The 14,532-nt window shown below is 39.5% G+C and overlaps 1 protein-coding gene across 1 annotated transcript; it reads left to right on the forward strand.

The window, feature by feature from the left end:
- The first annotated feature begins 466 nt into the window (after positions 1-466).
- LOC124408187 lies at positions 467-14,116 on the forward strand. The gene is made up of 11 exons (XM_046884937.1): positions 467-667; positions 1,688-1,965; positions 3,128-3,280; positions 4,249-4,443; positions 5,499-5,893; positions 7,731-7,967; positions 8,168-8,347; positions 9,198-9,345; positions 11,369-11,638; positions 11,752-12,086; positions 13,547-14,116. The coding sequence occupies exons 1-11, from the start codon at positions 607-609 to the stop codon at positions 13,887-13,889; spliced, it is 2,595 nt and encodes an 864-aa protein (XP_046740893.1). The 5' UTR covers positions 467-606; the 3' UTR covers positions 13,890-14,116.
- The last annotated feature ends 416 nt before the right edge of the window (positions 14,117-14,532 follow it).

The following is a 14,532-nucleotide window of genomic DNA, read 5'->3' on the forward strand; positions in this document are numbered from 1 at the left end:
AATACGTTATAGAATGTAAAACGATTGGAAAAAAACGAAAGAAAAAAAAGAAAGAGAAAAAAAAATGTCGAGAAGTGAATTAAAATGAAAGGGAACAAAAAATAAATAAAAAAAAAAAAAAAAAACGTTCCGTCTTACACAATATTATTCATGCATTTATTTAACATGATTATTATCGAATTGGTTATTATATTATTGAAAATCATCCAGATTCAAAACGATGCGGTTTGTTGAAAAGGAAAAAAAAAACCACAACAACAACAACAATAATAATCATAATAATAATAATGATAAAAAAAAAAAAAAAAAATGGGAAAAAACGTGAATTTGGTAAGGAATGAATGTGAGAAAGAATGTCGAGATTGAAATTTCTTTCAGCTGACATTCGACAGCTTCACTCTCGGCCGGTTCGTTTCTTTTACGGCCGAGGGTTGCCCCGACGGTTCACTTCAGATCGCTGAGGCCCAGCGTCCAGACGTCGGGGGTTTATGGTGCGGAACCTCTTGGGGGCCGGCTATTTACTACAGCGAAACATCCAGCGTTTCTCTCACTCTACGTCTTCTGAGGTTGAGCAAGGATCAGACCGGGTACAACTTCGACTTCAGGATGGAGTACAAGATGATTAGGAAGTCGGACGCCGTCGTCCGCTACGGAAATCCATTCGTAGGTAAGTCGTCATTTCGTCGCATCCATTCCATTACATTCCATTCTATTCTATTCGTCGTATGTCTACAAAGACAGGCTTAAGGTTGATGGAAAGGAAAAATTGCACTGCAATGGAAGAGGGAGAAGGAAATTAGGATCGATTAGTAAGTACAGATATATGGGAGGGGAGGGGGCAAACGTGGTACTTGAGGAAATACTTAGTTTTCGAGGACTCGGATGAGCTGAAGTTTTTTTTTTCTTTTTTTTTTTTTCTTTTTTATCTTAATTGTAACCGCAGAAAATAAAAATGATTTTCAGATGTGAGGGTAAAACAGAAAAATTTTTGAAAATATAAAATAATATTTATAGAAGTCATTTATTGGAGATTATTGGAGAATATTGATTGAAATGAAACTTTGAGAAGAATGAAATTGGAAGTTTTTGATTAGATTTATTGGAAGGATTTCACATTGCTGAGCAGAAATTAGTTGGATTTTGGTGAACCGTAAGTTTTTAACATCAACGATTAATAATTATGAAACGACAAGTAATCTGATTATTGAAGTTTCTGCGGTTTTCGAAGCGTTTTCTGATTCCAACTAGTCAATTTTTTATATTAGTGCAATTTTTAATAAAATCAAATACTCTCGACGATGTCAATGTGATGGGAAAAAGAAAAAAAAAAAAAAAAAAAAATTTAATTCAGTGAATCTGTACGAGGATAACGTCTTCCGGTTAAAATTAACCGTCGAACAATGAAGTCTAAGGAATCCACCAGATTTCCAACAATTCCGAGTGACTTTCGAACGAAACTTTCGTTGATAATTTCAGTATATACTTATTTTTTTCTTTTCTTTTTTTTTTTTTTTAAATATTTTTAAACACACGTTCGTAGCTTGCGAACATAATTTAATTGGATAAATACTTATGGCGATAAAATTGAATAAAAAGAACTTCTGAATTTTTATATTTTGTCAAAAAAAAATCCACCCTTCAATGGCGGTGGAAAAAAAACCAACGAATTTCCTATATGCTTGGCCAGGAATGACGCAGGTGACAACGTCGCCGGCTACGACGGTTTATCAGACGGTTACCGACCTGGAGAATTCCTCGATGACGGTTTCCGGTCACACCGGTGAACTTCCGGTTCACACGCTGCAAACGACGAGGCCAACACCGTCCGAGCAGCAGTACCTCGGGGATTTGATATCCGGCACTTACTGTTCGCGTATATTCAGCGACTGCGACAGGAAGAAGTGCAGACTCCAATCGCCAAACTTCCCCGGATTGTATCCTCGCAATTTGACCTGTTACTACGCGGTGAGTTGGCCCAATCCTCACCCCTCACCCCTCACTCGTCACCCCTCACCACTCACAAACCAACTATCGCATCTCCGTGCCTGCAATAATTCCCCAAAACTCCCCGGGGAACGTTATCTTCCTTCTTGGGTTTTGACCAGGGCTTTAACCCTGGCCATTCCTTTGCCGAAGGCACGTCTGCGGGTTTTCCCTAATTGCGGCTGACCCTAATAAGGACCGGTTCCTGATCCTGACGCAAACCGACGCTATATTGAAACTCAGACTATATTCGCTGTAATTATTCGGGGTTGATATTTGAAGGAAAAAAAAAAAACAAAGTTGCAGCAATTGTCATTTCTGAACTGGATTCCTGTGTTCCTGAGGTAAAAAAAAAAAAAAACAGAAACAAAAAAACATGCAAAATGGCGATTATACGTACCCTAGTCGTTTGATTTTTCGCCACCAATTTTTTCCAACTGATTCACTGATTTATTATCCAAGTTTAAAATATACGAGTCTGTATCACGCTATACGTCTGAATATAATCCCGGATTAATTTTTATCTCTTCAATTTGACGGTAGAAAAATTTTTGTACAACAGATTTTATATACTTCCATTATATGTATGGTATATCCGTACATCACAATTTACACAAACACGATCCGTTTTTTCATTTTTTTTTTTTTTTTTCACAATGTTACACAAAATGTCCAAAATTTCTATTCTGACAGGTTGTAAGATTTTCTCGCGAATTTTCTTTTTCTCTCGGGGTTCCATAAAAACCTAACCTAACCTAACCTAACCTAACCTAACCTAACCTGACCTAGTATATGTATATGGAGCAATTACCGTTTTCCAAGAAATCTTTCATCAACCCCCCTCCCCCCCCCCCCCCCCTCACCCCCTCACCACCCCTCGTTTTCCGTCGTTCCCTTCATGATGAATAAAGTTTCGAGGTATATTAAAACTATCGATCTAGCCTCCGGATAGCCCGGAGGTTTCGATTCTCTTCTGCAAGCTCAGGGATAAACGGTTGGTAGAGCTTTTTGTTGTCGTCTGTTTCAGCGAGCGCCATATTGTTGTTAGACTGTATAGGTAGGTACTCGGGCCTGAGCAAATGCACTTTGCGTGTATGTCTGTATATTGTTGTATACAGGATTTAATGGTTCTGGTGCATCGCAGGTCCGTCAGCACGAGGTGCCTCCGGGAAAACACGCTCTTATTTCCGTTCGGCAGCCGAGAGGACAGCTCGTCGCTGTCAGAGCCAGACCTGCGACTCAGGCCGAACCTCCGCCTCGGGAATTACGACTTTGGCAGGACTGCGACGTCGTTCAGGTGCGAGATAACATATAATGGCTCCCGAAATTGCGGGGAGGAAAATTAAATTAAGAACATTCGTCCCAGCCCCCGCCCCTCGAAACAAACAAAAAAAAAAAAAAAAAACCAAAATATATTAGGGTGGCGCAAAAAAACGGACTATTTTTGTTTTAAGTCTCGTGTGACAGAATGTTAGTTTTTTATGTTTTAAGAGCCCACTACAAAGGACAGCTGAGAAAAAAAATATATGTATATATATATATATATATATATATATACATATATCACGAGAAAAACGTCGTCCTTTTGAACAAAGAAGACGAACAAAAAAACAAAGAGAGTTATGGACGAGTTTTTTTTTTTTTTTACTATTTCTTCTTCTCCCCCCCCCCCCCATCCGTTTGTACTCGCAATGCATTTTTGTCAAAGGTATCGTGTCAAAATTCAACGCTGAGAAAATTTATGCTAATTCGTAGGAAGAAAAAAAGGATCAAGAAAGAGAATAAAAATAAAATAATAATAATAATAAAATCACCACGTTATTTCATGTGAAAATATTTCACACGGGCCTGAACGAAACGTCTATAGAAAGATATTCCGGACACGCGTCAAGTCAACGGAAAATTTTATTTTCCATCTTTTCCTTCTGTTCTTCCTTATTACATTGAATTATCTCTCTCTCTCTCTCTCTCTCTCTCTCTCTCTCTCTCTCTCTCTCTCTCTCTCTCTCTCTCTCTCACTCTCTATACGTCTCTGTATCTATTTCTTGTTCAATTTTACCGATTCGCGATGACGTGACACGAAATATTTTGTAATTTTTACAAAACTGTAACCACATGTGCTGAAATTATTTTTTATAATCGATTCAATGTTTGAGGACCATAAAAAAAAAAAACAAATAAAAAACAAAAAAAAAAAAAAATGTTTGTCACCGACGTCGAGGTCCGATAGAGTTTTTAATATTTTCTTTCGTTCACCCTCTGCAGGATTACGTGACCGTCTACGACGGATACACGACGCGTGATCCGGTTATACTGAAATTTTGCGGGGGTGGCGAACCGGTTCCAGAGGCGATAAGCAGCGGGCCTGAACTTCTCGTGGAATTCACCACCTCGCCCTTTGGTACTTTCCTACACCCGACGCCCCTGCATTCCCTCCATGGATTTCAGCTCGAAGTCCAGGTACGCTTTGCCATACATATATCATGTATATCTCGTTCGTAAATCATTGGCGAATCTCACTTAAAGGTCAATATTTATTGGCAAAAATTCTGTACGTCTTGAGCCGTAATTTTTAGTCCTGAAAATTTCTTAATCAGCAGGGATATCAGGATTTATACTTGTCTTTTTTTGTTTTTTTCTTGTTTCTTAATTTGCTTAAACGATAAAATGGTAAACTGCAAACCTTTTCCATGAAAAGTTTGCACCTCTGGGGTAGGTAAATAAAATTTTCATCAAACCGCTCTTGTGAAGAACGAAATATTTGAATAAAAAATTGTGGGAAATTCTCACCACCCGGTGTAATAATTTCATTCTTTTTTTCGTTGTTTTTGCTGTTGTTATTATGGTTATTATTATTATTATTATTCTCGCACCCCTCTCTCGGAAAAACCTGGCGTGAGGATAAAATCGATTGAATTAGCCCCTCGTGCGATGTATACATATATATATGCGGAGAGATTTTCGGCATTTGAACTATGTGCTCGATTTCCGAGAGGGGAGTTGAACTCTTCCCGTCGTTCAAAGAAGCTCTACAAGCTATAGGAAGGAAGTCGATGAGTGAAAACCAATTTCAAATAAATTTTGCAACGTATCAGAATCCACACTTGGTGTGGATGTGTTTCCGATGGAAATGTAAAAATCAAGTGAAAAGGAAACTGAAAAAGAACCGGATATCCTGGCCAGCCATTTTTGTATATCAATTATACCCTCTTTTAGGGTGAGGTTCGAATTCCAAATTTAAAAAGTTCCAAAAACGCCAAGTTGCGAATTTTTCGGCGGGTGAAATTTCAAACAAAGATATCAAACATTGGCTAAACATGAAAGTTCCAAAAGTTTTTTCTCCATCGTGAATTTAATTTTTGAAATCTTGGAAACACTCTGCTGTTTCGTAAGATTTGATATTTTTACCTCAAGTCTCGCTGACAAACCATTTCGAATTAAGCATTTTCGTAACCTTTCGAATTCGCAAGTTCAACCCTCCCCCCCCCCCCCCCCCCTGTTTATTCCTTCCGCAGGTGAAGTTCGTCGACATCAATTCACCGACTTACTCGAGGAACAAGAGGTGCGAATTCTGGCTCCAAGGTAACGGTGGCGGCCTTTTGGCCTCCCCGAGACACACGCTTCCTCGGAACAGCACCTGCCTCTACCATCTCCAGGGAATGGGGCCGGTCCAGCCGAGTCCTACGCCTCCGAGGCCGCTGCCAAAGTTTCCCGAACAGCGGCCTGGGACCGTTTGGAGAAAGCCGGCACCTCGGCTGCCCGAACCGCAGTTCAGGGTTTGGCTTTCGGTGCTAAAATTTCACGTTGGCAGTACGATCAATCCTACGGTGTCGGAAGAGGAGTGCGCTACTACCCTTATGATTTGGGACGGCCAGATGCGACCCATGACGGAGTGCAACGATATATTTTGGTGAGTTTTAATTCAGCCTTGAAACGATTTCCGGTTTCCGCGTTCGTTGAGGTCGATGTTGATTGGCGGAAAAAATCGAGGCTTTTTCTATTTAGTTATATTAGATACCAGGAACTTTTTATATTTTCAAACTGCGGAATTTACTTTAAAACTATGAAATTAGAAAATAATTGAATTTTTATATCCGTACGATTGCTTCATCTTAAATCATTTTTAAATCGTGAGAAATATAATTCAGGATAGAATTATGATGGCTCGTTGCAGGCTTACAACTTTACATGTTTATGGAACGTTTTTTATTACTCTTGATATTGATATTTGTTGATAATGATCGATATCAACGGAATGATTGTAAAGTTCAACATTTAACGGCTCCAGAATGATTGAAAAAAGAACATTTCAATGTCATTGAATTTTTAGAAATGGTTTTGTGAATAAAATTTGATATCTTAGAGTGAAATTGAACGAATTTACTAAACTTTTGTACGATTTTAAAGTGATTTAAGACGAAGTATGGATGTTCAAGATTTTATTCACAATTTTAGTGTTTTCGTATTAACGAAGAGATTCCGTAGCTTACGAATATAATAAATTGATGAATCCTCAACGTATAACCATATGGTAATGAAATAAATTAATAGTATGATCGTTCAGCCAACCAACCTCATTAATATTGCCATTCGTAGAATCGCCAGACTTAGTACGCAGATTTTCGACTATTTTTCGAACGAATCGAAGCCTTGTCGTTGTAGAAAGCAATTGAAAGAATTTTAAATTTTACTCAAAGGTGTGGTAAATTGTACGTTTTTAGGTTTCAATTGCGTTTCGCAAACGCGTCACATCGGTTTTACTATTTTCAATCTTTCAATTATCAAGCTGCTTCAAAGTTTAATGGTCGCAAAAATCGATCACCATTTATTATCTAGTAGAATAAAAACTCCTCAGTGCTTCCTACTGAAAAAGCAAATACAAGCTAAAAATTTTTCCAATTTTTTCCCGTCCGATTCACCAATTCCAAGACGAAATCTAACTATTTGTTCGCACTGCAGCGTGACCTGCACGGTGCAACGCTTGGCGATGAATGAGCCAGGCGTTTCCCCCACTCCGACTATCTTCTTGGTGCATCGCGAGTCCGCAGACTGATGGGAGTGGGGGAAGCACGCGGCTCATTCTTCAGCGAGCGTTGCATCGTGCAGGTCACGCTGCAGCGCGGCGAGGAGAATATAATGATTCATATTAAAAGATGAATTATTAATATCATTAATTAATAAAAAAAAAAAAACAAGGGGTGGGGTGTTTGATAAATTCGTTATTCTCAAACTTCGGGAAATTTTCGTATAAACGCTTCTTTGTTTTTCACAAAAATATGTGTATGTAAAAAATGCGTAGAACGAATAGACAAAAAGGAGGATTATTTTCACTTGAAGACTAATCTTTGTCTTTCTCTTTCTCTCTTTTTCCTCTAGTCTAAGCAGCAGAAACCAGTTGAGTTCCTTCCATATAATAATAAAGATTGAATGTTATGCCTATAACTAGACTTACACATCTATCGTCAAGTAGCCATATTCACAGCTTAATTTTTACCCACGTTCATTGCTAATAATTTATTTTTATAAAATAAAAATTTTAGTTATTCGATAGAGTATAAATGTGACAGTTTAGTTCTTTAAAAATCTCTTTTCGGCGCACTTTAACGCCAACTTTTCACTCGTTCAGCGTAGTAAAATTCAACAGTGTATAGCTTTGAGTAGCTCTTTCTTTTCCGTTCCCGCAGATTTCCTTTCTTTTCTTTTACCCTCTTCAAAGTCGAGAGTGTATTTTCCTACTGTTCACACAGCGAAAAAGAGCGTCAACGCGGCTTCGAGAGGACCGGTGATCCCATTCAGGCAGTTGCCGCTCGTCCAGCTGGAAACACGTCGCTCTTGGCTCGATACTGCAAGGACAGGGTGCCTCGGACTTGCGACCACGCCATATTCCAAAACACAAGTCGGCCCTGTTCACTCGGGGAGAGTTTTATCTCCTCCGGAAGCACGCTGACCATAGAAATGCGGATGATCGAGTCGACGGCTCTCAGGCAAGTCCTTCTCTAAAATTTTCGTGTATTTCCCGAGGTCTTTTCTTTCGTTCTTTCCTCTCTTTCTCTCTCTCTCTTTTGAAACCCTATTTTGCTTTATTGGAAAATCTGGAAGCGACACGATCGTGCTTCTCACGCGATTCGTAATTCCAAATGTCCAGATACCCGTGAGCAACGTTACATCAAGCCTCGCTTTTCAGGCCAGTGAATTTTCGCGCCCTGTACGAGTTCGTCGATCTACATCAGGACGGAGATACATACGGAAACGGACCATGTTCGAGGGTGTTTTACAGCCGTAATCGCGATCGCTATGCTGACAAAAAATTTCAGGCACCACGTGACATTTTTCTCTACGGCAGAGGAGGGTCGAAGAATTTAAGGTGAGTTCTGACCTTTTTTTTTTTTTTTTTCTTTCTTTCTGTCCTCAGGTTTTTTGTCAACTTGGATTCTTTCCGTTTCTGTCCACATTCTAGGAGAAACGTTCATCCAAACCAATGTTTTAAAATACTTTTTTGTTCCTAGAGAAAAAAAAAAGAGCGAAAGAAATAAATGTAACGCACGTATAACTATTGAAAGAATTTGTCGGAGGAAAAAATTTATTTCCTTTTCTTCGCTATATATGTATAGTCAGAATAGGATTTGCATGCGTCGGCTGCGAAAATTTCGCCTACGAGAAAAGTAAAAGGAAATGTAAAAAAATTGTCCGCCTTCCGAAACCTCGTCCCCATTTTTTGCGTATTATTATATAATGTATACACTTATACTTGCGAATACCTACATTTCGTTTCACGATATATGTTTGGAGAAAAAAAATGTCGGTCGACATTAGGTCCGTGCATATACACATATATGTATACTTATGTATGCATACTAGGGTGGTCCTTAAATGATTTTTTTTTTTTGGGGGGGGGGGGGGGGGGGGGAATTTCAATGTTGGTTGGTCAAAGCTCGGCTTTGAATGTAAAAAAAAAAAAATCTTCCATTTAACGACCACCCTAATGCATACCTACACAATATTAATACTCGTGTACATGTAGTTGATAAAAATTCTGCAAAGTGTATAATTCAAGTTTCACATACACATGTGCTATTGCATATATATGCATCATCACCTTTTTACTCCCCTTGGTCCCTTGTCACATCAGGAATTTAGGCAGTCTGATCCCGACACTAAACCTTGGGGATTATACGGAGCCGGAAAAACACTTTTCATCCGTCTCGATGTTGCAGTTGTGTCTACCGTTTCGAGGGCGAACATGATGAGGTGGTGAAACTGAGGTTTAACAAACTGGTGAACGGTAACCGATCGTGCCGTAGCATTTCAAGCCCGGACTTTAATCGCCTGCTCTGCGTGGGATCCAACAGCTTTTCCCTCAAGGTATCTCTTCCTCCCTCTCTGTGTAATCTATAACCTCTATTTTCCTCTCTGCGTGAGTGTGTGTATATATATTATATATATTTATACATACACGAGTTGACATACATACGCCGTTTCAATCCCCTCTCTCTCCCTATTCGATTACATACTATTTTATTCACTCGCACATATATATACATATATTGTATATTATATAAAGGGTGTCTCATTTTAATAATTTTAAAACGCAAAGATGATATGAAGCTCAACTTTGGTTTTATCAATCGAATCATATGTTTGTTATTTTTTTATACGATTTAACGGTCTATTTTACGTAAGAAAACACTGAAATAAGAATGTGCTAAGATGATAAGAAGAAACGTTCATATTTGATCCTGTGTGTCTGTGTGTGTGTGTGTGTGTATCGGTCAATGCACACTCGACTATCATAAATTGATGAGATGCTCTAACACATTAGCTTCCTGGTTGATACACAATCGTAACCCATTTTTGAAAAGTTTTAGGTACCCAACAAATTTTATACGAAATCATTTTCTCTATGAACATTGCTTCTCAAGATATTCAAGATATGTATTATTTAAAATAGGACACCCTGTATGTATGTATTGTATATGGACGTACAGAGCGCTTCTCGTGCTTTTCTGGTTGACAAAACCCCAAACTCAGAGACCCTCGACGGTAATCCGATTACTCTGTTAGCAAGAAATTCTGCGTGGCTCGGTTATTATTATAAATATTAACAGAGAATTTTATCTGTGTCATATTTATTACAGAGAGAATTAGAAAGATTTTTATCGAGCATAAAAATCTGGATCAGTTTCTCTCGTCTCGTTAAAGACGTCGAGGATCCATTTTTTTTTTACATTTACCCACCTCTTCCCATAAATATTGACAGGCATACCAGTTGAGTATTCTTGCGGTATAAAATCAGCTTATGATTGTTCCTGGGTTTTGCGATCTTAGATTTTTATCATCAGAATTGGGCCGAATGTTTGCTTTTTTTTTTTTAGAGAACTTTTACTTTCTAATTCTATCGTACCTGTTGATAAAAACTTGTTCTCTGATTAATTCTCTGCTATAAATTGAATGATTATAACTCAATCATAAAAGTTCTTACATTAGATAATAATTTATTCAATTGATCGGGTAAAAATTTTATATCCTTCGTCCAATATGATTTACTTCGATCGATTAATTATACATATATGTATTTGTTTTTTATGGGTTCTATATAGTTTTGAAACCTGAGAAAATTTCTTTCAAAAAAAGTGTGTGTAAATTTTCAAAACTTAAGCGCGAGGAGACGAGTGTTTTTTTTTTTTTATTTTTTAAAAAAGGTTGCCAAAAAAAGAAGATAAAGAAGATGCATGTAAAAAATCGTAGATCATCTCAACTGTAAATTTCGCAACAAACCTTTATAGGGAGATGCGAATGCGAAGATTCAGAGAAGAGACGAGATATACAAAAATATTATTCATCGTTAAATTGACAGTGACAGATGTGCTTGTACCTTAGGTGTATAATTTATCCGAGGTAAGAAGGTTTCTCCGTTCGCGTTTCGGTTCGTCGGGTCGTTTAGCCGAGCTCAGAGGGTTGAATCGGGGCGGAGAAACAGCTCTTTGAGTTCTGCAGTAACATTTGAATCGGCGGGCTCAACTTTGGGGCAATTAATTATCCTTTACCCGGTTCGTTTCATCCTTGCACTACTTGCCAGGGAATTATATACTCGTTGAATACTTGGGACAGAGTCTCCTCGCGAAATGCAAAAAAAAAGTTTTACTATTAGTCATCAATGATGAAGTATTGACATTGAAATTTGCATTATTAAAAGTCTGTGAAATTGTCTTATGAATAACACTGTAGTTTCACTATTCCCACTATTCCAAATATTCCTGCTATTCTCGCTATTTTTACTATTCTTACCATTTTCAATATTTCAATTCGAAACGAAGCCTTGCGAGAAATTCGGCTCGTTATGCATCCGCGTATCGAATGAATCGACGTTTTTTCTTTTACTTGTCAGGTTTACGAGTTCAACTGGGCAAGCGCCCCTCCAATTCAACGAGAATGTCTCTGCTCAAACCGTTCCCTACCAATAAACGTCGAATCAACGTCGAGCGTTGTCGAGGTCCATTTTACCGTGCGCAGCATGGACGCCCTCGACGATTACAACAATCTTCACTTCGAGGGAGTTTGGGATTTCGTTAAGGCTGTCCCGTGCCTAAGGAAGCAGCGAGTCAAAGGACCGAGCGGGGAAATTAAGTTCTGGTCACCACTCGACGAAGAGGAAAAGGTTAACTAATTCAATTCTAAAAACTTTTACACCACGTAAATATAATAATCTTTCAACGTGTCCATCCCACGCTTCCGTAACTCGAACGCCGACCTTTTTTTCCACCCCTGTAGAAAAACTGCGTCAATCATCCCTGGCTGATTGATCCTGGTCCCGATCAGTACCTCTATGTAAAAATGCCCGGGACTATCGTGACGAACGAGACCAACTGCGCAACCAGAAACAGAGTCGTCGTTCACACCGGGGGTGAAATTCACGTTGCCGTTTGCCCCAAGCCACCCCCGGACTTCCGGCATCACGTTGTTGAGGTCTTCAGTGACGGCTGGGCCGTCGGTAGCAACGCCATGATCCTTGCGCCAGGATCGGACCCGGCCAGAAGCATCGCCGTAGAGTTCATCGGGGAGGAAATCGACCCGTATTCCGTCACTTGGCTCGAATTGTCCAGAAGGTAAGAGGTGGCCTTTTTTTCTTTATTAGATCTTTTGGGGTGGAAAGTGAACGAACGCTATGCTTCGGACGTTTTTTTTCCTTCAAAGGTTTTTCCTTAATCTTCGCCGGATTGCAGGTATTGCAGGAGATTGTCTCTTTTCGCAATTTTTGTGGAAGTTTAAGCTGATCAGGATATGATCTAGAAATTTTTTTGCTACAAAGAAAAGGATAAAAAAAAAAAAAAAAGCTGAAGAAAAAGAGAAAACGAAATCCAATTTTTACTTTCTACCAACAAGTTTTAAATACTTTTCAATCCTCTATCGTATTTTAAAATACATCCACCAATTTTCAACGGGTTTATTTCTACCCCGAAACATGTCTGGAAAATGACGTTCAGTATATTTCTGCATTTGCAAAAATGAACAAGCTTTAGCTTTCGAACTATCTTTTTACACGCACTCTGAAACACGGTTTTGGATTGCAAAAACTACCCTGTGACCTGTTTCAATATTGGTATAATCGGTCTCCCCAAGAATTTTCAAAATGTGTACCTATTGATATCCTAGATTTTAAGGTGCAATTTTGAGAACTAGAAATTGGGTAGTTATAAGATAACTCGACCCCATTTTTTCGCAAAATATCGAATCGATTTAAAAGTTTTTTTTTTCGTTTTTTTTTTGTAATATCATCGTTCAAATGTACGATATTTATTCTCAGACATAAGCAAGTAATCCTTGACCGTATCACGAGGATTGAAAAAAGAAAAGACACGTATTTTTTTTATCGGTAGAAAAACACTTCAAAGGGTGAAACCCCCCCCCCAAGATGGACATCCAAAGGGGTGATTTCTTGAATAGTCATTTTAAAAATCCAAGATGCCGGAACCAATATGGCGGATCTTTTTTCGCTTCGCACATTTTCAAAAAGATATTATTCGTGTTTTGTATGCTTGTTTCCTGGGAGGTTTCGGAGTAGCTGATCACGAATCCGGAGTGCTGCATAGTCGGTTTCAAAATCCAAAATGCCGGAACCAATATGGCGGACTCTTGTTGCATATATTTTTGAAAAGAGGCAATTAATTTGCATTGGTTTTCCGGGTGTTTTCGCGGTCAGTGATGACGAATCTAGAGCTGGAAAATAGCCGTTTCAAAAATGGCGGAAGAAAACGTGACGGGCCCCTTGGCTGCAAGTGTCTTTGTGAAAAATATCTCTTGTAGTAAGTGTGTATAGAAAATAAATTCCGTCCATAAATGACGTTACAAGGGGCCTAAGCAACGCCAGAGCCATGAAATATGGGTAACAAAAAAAAAGGACTAAACAGTTCTTCTGGCGAAGAAAGGAAAAAGTAAAAAAGAAAAAAAGCACGCGCCTGTTAGTTTTCAATTTTCTGCAGCATATACGAATCGCACAACAAAACCGACGTTCCTTGCTAGCTTATTGTTAGCATAAATCGACTATGCAGCATCCTTTTTCCCCCAGACCGAGCGTGACGACGCCTGCGGCTGGGCTTCGGAGGCCTCGGGACTGCGAACAACGGTGTCCGGAGCTGGACGCCTGCATAAACGCGTCGCTGTGGTGCGACGGCGTCTCGCACTGTCCGTCAGGCTACGACGAAGCCTTGACGCATTGCTCGATGCTGCTGCGTCTGCCGCCGTTACACCTGGGTCTGGGCCTCTTGTCGGTGGTCTCGATAGTCGGCGTTTTGGTGTTCGTCACGTGGCGGATATGTCGTCAGAAGAGGAACCGCTCGATATCCCAGCACCGGCTGAAGAGCATATCATCGGAAACGGCGATAATCGACGGGAAAGAAGTGATTTGCTGACAAAGCGACAGTTCCGTACGCTACGTTGAGGTTGACCGTGTAACGACCGTCTGACGACCGCGTGTTGCGTCGTTACTATTGATTACAGAAAGGTTCGCTCAGGGTTTTGCGCGACGATCGTCATCTTCGGGAACAAACTGCAGGATATCATTTGCTCGATGACCTTTCGGTCGGAGTTTTTAACAAGTTTACACCGTACAGAGTGGATTTCTAACCACCGCATGCTCCGTTGTTTTGCTAAAATTCAACGCGCATGCGCTGTGAATCGAAAATGGCTGCTCGCCAGGCTGACCAATCGTCAGAAATGTAACCGCTAAATTTCAGGTCAATACGGATAAATAAGAAATTTTTTGGGTTACATTTATTTCGGGTGGCAGTTCTGGCGAATATTGGGTTAAATTTTAGCAGACGACGGAGCACGCGGTCTTTAGGAATTCACGCTGTATACTCATGCAGTCATTTGTTCCTTCGGATTTATGACGATCAGGATGAGGAGTGTGATTACGATCATTCGTTTATACTTCTCGCGCCTGTCCCAACGCGAACCCCTCAACGACAGCGTACAGAACTGCGTTTATTCAACGAACTATTATCTTAAGCGTACTTATAGCGTTATATGTATACACACATACACACATACACA

This window comes from Diprion similis, chromosome 7 (genome assembly GCF_021155765.1).
Source record: "Diprion similis isolate iyDipSimi1 chromosome 7, iyDipSimi1.1, whole genome shotgun sequence".
Classification (NCBI taxonomy): domain Eukaryota; kingdom Metazoa; phylum Arthropoda; class Insecta; order Hymenoptera; family Diprionidae; genus Diprion; species Diprion similis.